We start from the raw sequence: 12,532 nt of genomic DNA on the forward strand, positions 1-12,532 counted from the left end.
ATATTTGAAGTGCCCGAAAATTATTTTAATGGACTGTGAATATGTAAACTCAAATGGATGTACAACCAAACTGGCTGAATTATGGGTGATCAAAATCATGTTCTTGAGATGGAGGCAACCCTCCAAGTATAGGTACATGGGCGTACCCAGAAAGGGGCAGCTGCCCCTCCCCCCCTAGAAGCAAAAGTGATTTTAGTTCAAAACGAAAGTTTTGAGCAAAATTTCTTTAAATCCAAGAAAATTGTTACTAGTATAAAACATCTAAATAAAATAATTGTTTTTGGAGCAAATAATTTTAAAAACTTATAAATCGCTATTACAATTTTCTTGAAATTTTGGTCTCCTTAACCTGTGTTACAACTTGAATGACCACGGCTTGCCCCCCCTCTATTTTTGATCCTGGGTACGCCCTTGTATAGGTATGAAATCATAAGTCAGAGACCATGATTTGATATTCTATTTGTTTTTGAATGAGCAATTTATATCCAGTACACAGTTAAAATAAGCATAGAGTTATGCGATCAAATCATGTTTTATAAAGGGATGGATGGATCCAGCATTTTTTCACATCCAGATCAGATCCTCGAGTTCCAGGGTCAGATCTTCGGACCCAAATGCATTTTTAATTGCTAGCTGTAAGGCAAAGTAATTATTCAAGTTTCTTTTGGGTCCATGCCATCAAAGGAATGCTATTTTGATTGTCATACGCAATTTAATTTATTTTTTGAAAGCTTATGGGAATGATTAAAGCTTTCAAGTTATATTTTAATAACACTCGTATCTTTACATGCTGAATAGACTTGTACTTGGATAGACATGGGGTCAAAATTTCATTCAAATACATTATGTGTTTTCTCAGCTTTGAATTTTTACTTTGTGCCCTGCACTCTGGAATGAGACTCCCACTAGTGCCACTTCTGATCAAGCATCTCAAACTTCGACGACTCATATCTTGCAAACTATGAAAGTGAGAGAGGAAATATTTCACATGGCTCATCAAATAGGCGGCAGTCGCTAGTGACAAAAATTTCATTAAAATCCGAGTCAGTGGGTGTCATTTTGAAAATTTTCTGGCTGATTTGTCATGGAATGATCCCCAAGCCAGGAGAAAAAGTATGGCAGACCCCTTACTGTGCATTGACAGACTCCCAAATAAGGTATTTACAGCAAATAAACGTTGCAAAAAGTGAGAATACATGCCTATAATCAGGGAAAATAAAAATGAATTTCTACAGCATCCTTAGATGCCAAATAAGGGTAGTTTCTGGATTATTTTGTGTATTATTTTAATGGCATATTGGTCATCATTATCCATAATCATGTACAATTGCTCTTATTTTTATCAAGATACAAATGTTTGAAACTGTTTTAAAAAATGGCTGGGAATGCGGTGTGTCATTGAAGGTGTAATGATATTTGGATGTCTTGGTGGCTACATTTTTGTACATTTGCCTTTGTGCTATGTGATTCATCATAATTTTCCATAATGTAACTTCTCAATATTTTTAGGCAGTATTTTTAAAATGTTAGGTGAACATATTGAGAACAAACTACACCAGTTGATGTGATCTCTTCTGTCCTTCCTTTCTGAATTTTAAGGATTCCGATTTTGTTTCACAATAATTAAAATTCCGTAATGATGTTGTTTGTGTTAATGAGTGCCCAGTAAAAAACAAACATTTTAAATACATATTTTAGCATGCAAAGTTACCCTCATATTTGGATTTGTTTTAATATATTTTGTTCATTAGAAAATACTATATCCAGCCATATTAAAGAAAAAATACACACAAAATAAAATCCTCATAATTTATGCCACATGACCAAAAATTCACACATGTTCAGTTTCACCTACCTTGCGTTTCAGTTGATATTAACCAACCAGTCCATCAGAGCAGTTAGTGTTATGACACAATAAGCCACTCCAGAAATAAAAGTTAGACGTTTCACCTACTCTCACTCAATCATTTATAACAATATAAATTACAGATCAATGGTAGAATGCTATTCATTATCACTTTCAGATGACACCACCTCACTTGCATAATCCTCATTGTCACTCCCATCTTCAAGTTCTTTCATTACTCTTGCCTTGTACTTGGCATATCCTTCTCCTAAATGTAACACTTGATCACGGTCTACACCATATGGAAGATCGCCTTCACCATCATCTGACGATAGTTCATTCTCTGAGCCTGTAAAGAGGTGATTTTTAAAAATTGATTTAAGAATGCATTGAGAATCAAACCTCTAATACCACACAGCATCATTACATCAGTTACTTCATTCTCTAACCTACTAACTAGCAACATGCTCTTCTAATAAAATTGAATGGTCTGTGTGAGATATCCCACCTAAAGCAGACATCTCTCCTGACAATTTTTTAAACATACAACGTAGTTCCAAAAATCAATGAAGTATAAATAAAAAAATTAACCTGCAATCATTTACACCATAAATATCAGGCTAAATTTTATTCAAACAATTACCTATATCAAAAATAGCTATGAGTGAACTGAATTTTGTTACCCAAGAGCAAGAGTTATTGGGTAATAGTTAACTTCACATGTTACCCAATTGAAAATCTATTGCTAGTATCCTGCAATGCATTCATTGTTTAGACAAGGTGTTAGAGTGAATCTAATTATTTTAGAACCAGAAAAGTTAGAGGGTATACTCTCCAAAGGATATGATTTTATTAAAAAATAACTGTACATTTGTAAGGCTTGTAATGTTAAAAACTATTAATATTGAATGGTTTAATCAAAATATTTCTCCTAAGAATAAAAATGTAGTTAACTCGTAATTTATACTGAACCCGATAGCATATCGAGTGGTTAACTGGAATATAACTGAATTCCCAACTTTACCTAGTTGGAAGCTGAAGACTACATAAGCAAAATTAAACCAGAAACAGGAGATTCAACTGAACAATCTTTAGCTATTAGCATTGAAAGAAATGGTTTAAGGAACAATATACATTTCTGGGCTTTGTTTGGAGTTCTTACTTTTTCTTGTCACATGCAACAAGTAAAGAGAATGATGCTAATGATTGCAGTTGCTTCAAATCTAAGTTTTGTCCAAATACAGGTATGGATAGGCATTACAATATATTATAGGCGCCAAACTGAATCAAGACATGAAGAAAAAGAACTGAATAAGATCTTGTAACATAGCACGTACCTTTAAATCAATTTTCAATAAATCAATTTAAGTAAACTTGCAAATAGGTTCTTCAATAGAAAATGGTTTGGGTATACATAGTTAACAAATCCTCACGGTGATTCATCATAAGAAACCTCATGAAAACAAAGAAGGTACATACATGCTTAGTTATCATAACATCTATAATATCCACTCCGAGATCTTGCTACCTTCATGAGCTAATTATTACTTTAATACTGGAAGGACAGGAGAGAATGCACAAGGGTTAATACAGTTTCTACCTTCGTGAACATTACTGTCATCAAGACGTCCTAGTCTTTGGCATATTGTAGAAATAAAAAAGCCATGACAAAAGGAAAATAACTTGCTATCAATCATAGTCTCTCAAAGATGCAAAATTTTATCGAACTTAAATACTGCACACTCCTGATTATCTGGGCTAATGATGGGGAGAGACGGCACGAATAATCGGAAAACACAGATAACCCAAACTTTCACATTAATGTCTTTTCATATTCACAATTTATGTAAAACAAACGATATATTATTATTTATACATTTATTCTGTTATTTTGGAGTGCTTCCCGGATCACAGATATAGAAAAGTGGTTTGCATGAATGCATCAAAACCACTGTGTGACGTCAGAAACAACACTTACAGGCACCACGCCACGTACTCGCCTCTCGCACATGTCGACCAGGTTGCAACTGCTGCAGGACGTGAATCCGTGATCACGTAGCGCGATTGTGCACTGTGAGGCTTCGAAAACTGGAACATAGAGCTCCCGTGAATGCAGCTAGCACGCAATCGCTTCCATTTAACAAAGGGGAATCTAATGGAAATAATAAGTCTGGTGTATCCTAGCATTCAAATGCAGTAATTCCGGTGATTCGCGTCCCATTTTATTTTTTATAAGTATCGAGGAAAATATTGAGCGAGAGTGTAAATCATGCATGGATAATCCGCAACATGGATTTACCGCAGCCGGATAATCGGGAGTCTGCTGTAAAAGTGAAAATTTCAGCTTCTTTAAAATAACCTGAAGAGCAGGAGAAATTCTCCTCTATCCAAGGAAAACAGTAAAAAGGGAATGAAGCATAGAGTCAAATACATTTGGAAATATTATTACTTTAGTAAATAAACATCTTGGGTGAGTAGCAGGAGAAAAAGAGACAAAACATGACATCAATGAAGTACAGTGGAACCCCGATCCATCCTTCCCGCAGTGATTGTTTTCCTGCATTCATCGTTCGCCGTTCCTGGTCCCAAATAAAGTTCCAAAAAGGCAATGTAATTTTTTCCCGCATTAATCGTTCCCCGAAGTATCATTTTCCCGCATTGATCGTTTGATGATCGCGGTCCCGCTGTATAATTTTCCTGCATCCATCGTTTGACAAAAATGAGACGAAGTGTTTACAACGTGTTATTTGTGGCTAATAACGACAGACACCCCCAGGAGATTGAACTACTATAGGGAGAACTTGAGTGCCGTGGGATAGTTACATTAGCGCATTTCCCAAGATCCGCTATCCCCCTCCATTCAGAACTCGCCTCGCCCCCTCTGAAGTTTTCCTCTTCTCCGAAATAAAAAAAGGTCCCAGCCCGCGCAGGGATCGTATTACGAAGACCTTAGCTTCGAAAAAAATATCAAGATACACGAGAAAAATGGAAACGTGATTTGTTCCTCCCCCCCTTTTCTCACCCACTGACCTTTTTCAGCCTACCTGCTTCAAAGCTACCAGTTTCAGGAGGTCAACTGGTGCATGAATCACCTATTAGCCCAAAAGGTGTCAAACAATCAATTTCGGCAATTGGCATTATACTTTAATTAGATAGAAATATTTGTACAGTGCACGTAATTAAAAACAGAATGAGACCAAACACGACGTATTTCTAATAGCTGGAAAAATACAATGGTGATTTCTGGCAAAACTCGATATCCTCGTAGCTGAGCTTCTCCGCAGTTAATGTGGCATTTTTCCAAAAACAGGATATCAGGTTATAATCAGTTATCAACTTACGAGTTATACTATAAGTCTTACTTGTAAGAGTTACTGAGGAAGGAATATCTTCTCAGGATATTTTGTTTCTCCCGACTAACAATCCGAATTTATCTACTCATCTGGCGCAACGCTAATTAGAAAAGAATGTGCGAGTTGCCTTCTATTTAGGACAAGAAACTTTCATGGCTCAGTCATATGTTTATGCTTCACCCTTTGCAGTATGTTCTGCGTAAGACGTACGCGATAGCATCAGTTCGCATCCGCTGATGATTAACGCAACATTGGTCACGCTTTACACATTGCTTAAATTACATGAAAAATATATTTATTTGACAGGAACATTACAAATACATAATTGAATATACGATCCATCTCACAACCAATCACTGCGCCGGCGAAAGCGGTTGTTTTAGGCATAACATGCACATTGCTCTCGTGAATACGTGTACTGGAAATGGCATTTCATGGATTTTTACATCAGAGAGAAATGCATAATAGCAGGGTAAGTGCCGAGTGGAGAACAAACATTTTTTAACGAGGTGGCGTGTTCCTTCAGGATATTTGAAAGAGATATTATTCGAATCAACAATACGACATAAGTGTCTCGATAAAGTACTTGTATTCCTGTAATTGGCTAAAATCTTGTTTGAATCCTATAACGAATATCATAATTATGCGCCAAAATCCTGCGTTTCCTGGGATATAGACAACATATCCAAACATTCCCGTACTGATCGTTTTTTTCGTCCATCCCCCTGAAAAACGATAGATAGAGGTTCCACTGTACACAAAGTCACTGGATAGAAAATGGGGGTTATCAACTAAAATGCACAATTCTATTTTGTATAAAAGTATAAATAAACAAATTTGAAACATTGGACGCTTATTCCAGGGAATTAATATTTATATGGCCCCGTCAAATACAAGACATGAATCTATGCAATATCACAATATGCTCAATTTTAAAGCATTCCCTGTGAACTTTTTCAAGCCTTAATGAATAAGATGTAGCACTAATATAATATTTTATTATATTAAAATATTTCATTTGTATTAAGGCTAAGAACTTTGACAGCAAAAAATGTTAACATGCTAATCTTAACTAGGCTGGTTAAATGATGCTTAACTGGATTTGACCAAACATCAATGACCACACTAACCAAGTTTTGTTGTCAATGCATTTAAGTTTTCTTTTTACAGACAATAAGGCCTATTTATAGCTTCCTTTATAGAGGTCAGTATCTAAGAGGCATGAATTGATCATTATCTTCCCCATCATACAACATTCAAGCTCCCCATTTCATCAAAACATTCATTCAAGCTCCCCTTTTCATCACAACATAACAGACAAGACGTTTTGAGTCCAGTAGCATTACCAAACACTTACCTAATTTGATATTCTCCATCATAAACTCCATTGATCCCTCGGAGTCTTGCCTGAAAAAAGGTCACAATTCCACCATTACATAGACATCATGAGATCAACAAGGAATAACATACGGCTGTATGCACCATCATCACCAATAATATCATATTATCAGAACTTCCATCTCGGTACATAATGTAACGCTTCAGTCGCTTTAGCAACAGATCTATCTGGTTACACAACTACTCGGATGGCATCACAACATGTCTTTCATACACTGCCAGTTTATACAAAGAAAAAAGATTCACATTTGAAACAAGGTAAGTAAATTACCTCTGAAGAGGTGCTTACACAAATATAATTGAAACTGTTTTCAATAAACCTTACAGGCCAACCATGTACTCATACATTTTAAACCAACTTAGTTGTACACAGGTCTGTGTTTTGAGGAACAATTGCACTAATATTGCAGTGATTATTGGATAACCTCTCACTAGAATGGTAGAGGGGTATTTGAAAACATTCAGTGATTAAAATCAACCAATAACAATGCTTTATTATCCTTTATTATGACGACGGTTTCGAGAGCCATCCTGCTCCCGTCTTCAGGTCGAAGTGGAGAAGCTTAATTTTCCGCCGAGTTATATAGGCAGGCCCCTGGGCGCTGATTGGCCAGGACCCTCTTCCATGTCTTATCGATCGGGTAGCCGTGGTCTCTATTGAAGTTCTTCGTTTTGTATATCTCCAGGGCTTCTCTTATTTGCCGTGGGTAGTAACGGCTCTCCTTTACCAGTATTCTTGCCTTGTCGAACTCAATGGTATGTCCCGGCTCACTCCATGCGTGTTCTGCGATGCCCGACAAGTTGAACTGCTTCTGTCTCATGGCTCGGGCGTGTTCCTTCATCCTTGTGGCCATCCCTCGACACGTCTCTCCTACATATGATTTCCCACATGAGCAGGGCACTTGGTAGACACCCTCGTATAGCTCCTGTGGGATTTGGTCTTTCGGCCCGGGCACAGCGTCATGGATCTTGGTCACACAGTTGAATCTGGTGACCACGTCATGTTTTTTGAGAATTCTGGCGATTCTCTCCGAAGTCCCCGCGATATACGGGATAGTCAGTTTCGCTGCTGGTGTCATTGTATCCTCCTCAGTGGTGTGGCGTTCCATAGGTGGCCGGGCGTGAAGCTTGGCGACATTTTCGGCCCTTTTAAGGACCATTTTCTGCTTGTATCCATTCTTGCGTAGAGCTGTGGTCAGGAGTCTTTTCTCGGATTCCAGGGAATCGGCGTCGGAGACAGTGAAGGCGCGGTGGAGTAGAGAGGATACCACAGAGGCCTTTTGTGCGGGATGGTGGTGTGACATTGCGTTTAGGTAGCGGTTGGTATGCGTGGCCTTTCTGTAGACGGCATGTCCAAGACTCCCATCACCTTTCCTCCTGACCATGACGTCCAAGAATGGTAGCTTACCATCTCTCTCCTTTTCCATGGTAAACCGGATGTTTTGGTGCCGACTGTTGAGGTGATTAAGGAATCGGTCCAGTTCTTCTGTTCCGTGGGGCCAGATAATGAATGTATCATCAACATACCGCAGCCATTTTTTAGGTTTCTTGTCGTAGGTGTTGATGGCCTCCGCTTCAAACCTCTCCATGAATAGATTGGCCACCACAGGTGAAAGTGGCGATCCCATCGCTGCTCCGTCTGACTGGTCATAGAAATCACCGTTCCACAAGAAGAAGGAATTCCGAAGGCAGTGGTTGACTAGGTCAGGGAAGTCTTTTGGTATTCCTGAGTCAACGAGGGTTCTCACAATCTCCACTGATTCTGCAATGGGTACGTTGGTGAAGAGTGAGACAACATCGAAGCTGACCATGATGTCTTCATTTGCGATGGTCATGTCCCTTATCATTTCCACGAAATGGGCGGAATTCTTTACGTGCGTAGTAGTCGTTCCTGTGTGGTCCTGCAGCGTTCTGGCCAGGTATTTTGCAAGACGATAGGTAGGCGCGTCGATTTGGCTTACGATGGGTCTTAGGGGTACACCCTCCTTGTGTACCTTTGGTAAGCCATACAGCCTTGGTGGTTTGGGCGCAGATGTTATCAGGCCTCTCTTTTCTTCAGGTGGAATGGAAGATTTCTTGATAATGGCTTTTGTCTCTCTCTCTGCTTTGGCCATGGGGTTCTTTCCTAGTTTCCGGTAGATGGTGTCAGATAGGAGTTCTGATATCTTCTTTTGGTACTCCTCCTTTTTCATGAGAACGGTGGCGTTTCCTTTGTCCGCAGGCAGAATTAAGATGTCTTGGTTCTCACGCAGAGCCTTGAGGGCAGTCCTTTCTCCTGCAGTCATGTTGGGCTTCGGTGGTTTTGCATTGCGGAGGACACGAGCTATGTCTTCTCTGATCTCGTCAGCCACAGGTCTAGGGAGTTTACGAATGCCAGTCTCCACTTCGGTGATGATCTTTTCCCGTGGTATGTCTCGAGGTGTTATAGCAAAATTCAGTCCCTTAGCCAGTACTGCGGTGGTGGCGTCGTCAATGTGCAGATCCGTCAGGTTCACTATGGAGCGGTTAAGCTTCTCCACTTCGACCTGAAGACGGGAGCAGGATGGCTCTCGAAACCGTCGTCACCCAAAACCGACGAACGCGGCTGGAGCGCCCGGAAACCCATACGCACCATGATAATCGCCGCAGAAACCTACGCAGGAATTTCACATAACATGTGTTTAGTTCAAATTTTTACCTATGAGCGACAACTTCCAAGTTGTTGGGATAACTTTCAACACGGGCCAGTCTACCATGTTGAAGAATCAAAGAATCCTATTATGTATTCCTGAAACTGGAATGGATATCCCAACGGGTAGCTGCTAGTGAAGTGAAGCCCATGGAGTCAGCCAATTTAAGGACTGATAAGTCACAGATATTGCCTTACAGTTTCACTTTCTCTGATCTCTCAGCCCATTTTGGGTGGTGAATAAATGTATTGAGTATTACAGTAAAACCTCTTTACATCGTAATGGAGGGGACCAAAATTTAGGCAATTTGATGAATGGACATTCTTTATTGAGAGGTTTCAGTGATAGGCACCATTTTCTCATATCCTTCAGAAATGAAAGACACTGCTGTATTTTAAACCATTATACTTAAGGGTTTAAAAAAACATGCATGCATTAGTGAACATATATGTATTTATTATTTAATAATTACAGAAAGCGAGCGCTATCGCATGATTTTTACCATGATTCGAGAGAAAATATTGTGGTCTCTCTTAATTCAAAAGTCACTTAACATAATTAAGATAGTTGGATACATTTTTTCTTATTTACTGTTAGGTATGCTCTCATATGGAACAAAATGGCCACAACTAATGATTAACGTGAAAAGTACAGCATTTTAAAGGTGTATAAGAAAAAAAATAAGGTTAAAACATTTATCGCTGAAAATGTCATTCCATGTACGTAATCGTGGCTGCATTAATGGTCTCTAGTGATCTCGGTACAATTTGTGGAGGTAGATAGGCTGTATCTGGGGTATCTCCTTGGTATGATAAGTGTAGGTTTTATGAGATAAAGAGGTTCACTGGATAGAGGTTTGCCTATAAATTTAAAAGTAAATCTGATGGGACCGTAGGGGTGGTATGAAGTAAGGAGGTTTATGATGTAAAGAGGTTCACTACATAGAGGTTTTACTGTCTAATCAACCCTGGTTGCTTGGACAATTTTCTAGAGCTAAGGATAATCAGATACCTAATTAGCATACATTTAGTGAGGTAGGCTGTCATTGATTACAGAAGTTATATTTAAGGAAAAGGGCCCGTCACAGTGGCCATAAGGAATAGAACCAAAGGTGGTAGAGGGAGTCCCCTCGATTAGACTGAAACATTCTCTCTTGCATTGTGAGGCAAACCCATTGACCTCATACATTGATAGAAAGGATAAAAGTGGGCGGCGGAAGATGGACATTTGCACATGCATCATTCAGTCATTTAGATGTCTACAAATGGTTATTACATACATAATTTTGGTGGCTAATAATTTATAACTTTTTCATCATATAGCCTTCATAATCATAGTTTGCTGCCAAAATAATGAGATAGTAGTATACAATTAGTGCTTGTTTTGACAAGAATGTTAAAACCTTCAATGAAGCTATGTCAGTAATAATTTCCTACTTAGAGTAGAGGGTGTCGTGGCTGCAGCACAGTTAAAAATATTCAGAATATCTTGTGTAAAAACTTGTCTGTCAGTGACAACTAAGATGTTTGAGGAAGGAAGCGAAACACGTACAAAGGAATTCTGAATCTTGAGGGAATCATGGGAAGTTTGAAATGATGAGCAGTAAAGAGATATCTCAAGGTTTGAATGTAAAAGAGACGAACCTGTAATAAGCAGCTTAGAAGAGATTTAAAACAAGCAGGATTTCTTATAGAAAAAGACTGTTGTAACACACACTTCAAAATACGAGCATTTAAAAAAATGCTTTTTACGTAGGTATTAAAGGTGTTTTTTTTAACAACAGCAAGCTTGCACTATATACATCAAATGACAAAATAATACGTCAAGAGACTGCAAGAGTCATGCATTATCATTATTCTTACCCATCATTGTCAGGATCTGAATCGGGATAATCATTTCTCCAATTTCCCTCGTCGTTGGAGTCATCATCATCATCTTGATTTATATCATCATCATTATCTCTGTAATCATACAGGTGAACACTATTTGTTTCCAGGGGTTCAACGCTAAAAGATTGAAAAAAATATAATAATGTTATTATTGTACAAACTCTTTGCAAAAAGTTTAGCAGACAAGTACACTCGGAGATTATAAGCAGAGGCGAATTAGTACTTAAATATAAATATTATATCAGTCTACTGACCTTACTAAAGAGTCCAAAAAACCATCATCAACATTTCCACCAGCAGAATTGGCAAAATATAAGCTATAAACATAGCGATCATCTTCTTCAACTTGTGAGCTCTAGAGAAAAATAAACCTTTTAAGCCATTTGAACCTTAAATTGCACAATACTGGTGACTCTGATAACTTTGTTTCATACCTCGGAATCAATTCCACCATCCGCATCATGAATAACATCAACTATGGTATACTGCATTGAGTCTCCACTTTTTTCGCCATCTCCTGCCCCAGCATAGTTGTGGTCAACAAGAACGGGAACGTCAGGGATGGCTCTAGACATGTTGACAACCTGGCAAAACAATTTGGAAATTATTGCTGTAAATTTTCCTGGTAACTCAAGGTTATAACACAAATAAATGCTGAGATTGATATTGTAGTTTAAATAGGGCTATGACTAACCTTTAACCTGCTTTCCTTTGAAGCTTTTCTAGCTTCCGATCGTACTTTATTGATGACATCTTTTGATTCTAATCGATTTAACGACTTTAAGTTGACATGATCTCTGGCTTTAGATATATGAGGGGTAATGTCTTCATCCTTTAAAAAATTCCTATTGTAATTAATGCTGAATGTCAGAAACAAATCAACACATTGCCACAATAAAGCAAAATATAAGGTCGTTGCATCTAGCTGCGTGAAAGAAAATATTCAAAATGTCCAGCAATGGGCCAAATTCATAAAATAACCAGAAGAATTAGAGAATTACCTGATGACTTAGGGTACCAGCGAATTTCAAAATAGTAGGCTCTCCAACTGAGTCCACATTATTCTCCTCACTTCCATCCTCTTTTTTCCTCCTCTTGCTCGCTAAAACTAGGGCCTCGTACGGATCGACATTTCGGGGACGCTTTAATCGAATGATTAGATCCATGTCCCCCAATTTTAGAGTTACAAACGCTCACCAAAGACAGAAAAATTAGATAATATTTCTAAGAAATCAACCCATTAATATTTTTTACACCATGATCAGCCAAGGGTAGAGAGTTCTTGGTCACACCAGTATTTAAAATATTAAACAGTACACAACGTCTGGCATCCCTCTTTCACAGGCAAAATTTAAACACAATACAAATGTAAATCCC

General features: G+C 38.3%; 1 protein-coding gene across 4 annotated transcripts; it reads right to left on the minus strand.

Moving 5' to 3' along the window:
• Positions 1 to 1,511: 1,511 nt before the first annotated feature.
• On the minus strand, positions 1,512 to 12,531 carry LOC124154565 (probable RNA polymerase II nuclear localization protein SLC7A6OS). 4 transcript variants are annotated; one of them, XM_046528379.1, is made up of 8 exons: positions 12,157 to 12,531; positions 11,850 to 11,987; positions 11,590 to 11,739; positions 11,410 to 11,510; positions 11,129 to 11,272; positions 6,557 to 6,606; positions 3,184 to 3,274; positions 2,114 to 2,195 (listed from the first exon to the last, which is right to left on the minus strand). In XM_046528379.1, the coding sequence occupies exons 1-7, from the start codon at positions 12,319 to 12,321 to the stop codon at positions 3,198 to 3,200; spliced, it is 825 nt and encodes a 274-aa protein (XP_046384335.1). In that variant the 5' UTR covers positions 12,322 to 12,531; the 3' UTR covers positions 2,114 to 2,195; positions 3,184 to 3,197. The 4 variants fall into 4 exon arrangements, with proteins under 4 accessions (XP_046384334.1, XP_046384335.1, XP_046384336.1 ...); XM_046528380.1 differs by having other exon boundaries at positions 3,184 to 3,233; positions 12,157 to 12,530; XM_046528378.1 differs by lacking the exon at positions 3,184 to 3,274 and having other exon boundaries at positions 1,512 to 2,195; positions 12,157 to 12,525.
• Between the last annotated feature and the right edge of the window lies 1 nt (position 12,532).

The sequence above is a fragment of the Ischnura elegans genome, chromosome 2, assembly GCF_921293095.1.
Source record: "Ischnura elegans chromosome 2, ioIscEleg1.1, whole genome shotgun sequence".
NCBI lineage: Eukaryota > Metazoa > Arthropoda > Insecta > Odonata > Coenagrionidae > Ischnura > Ischnura elegans.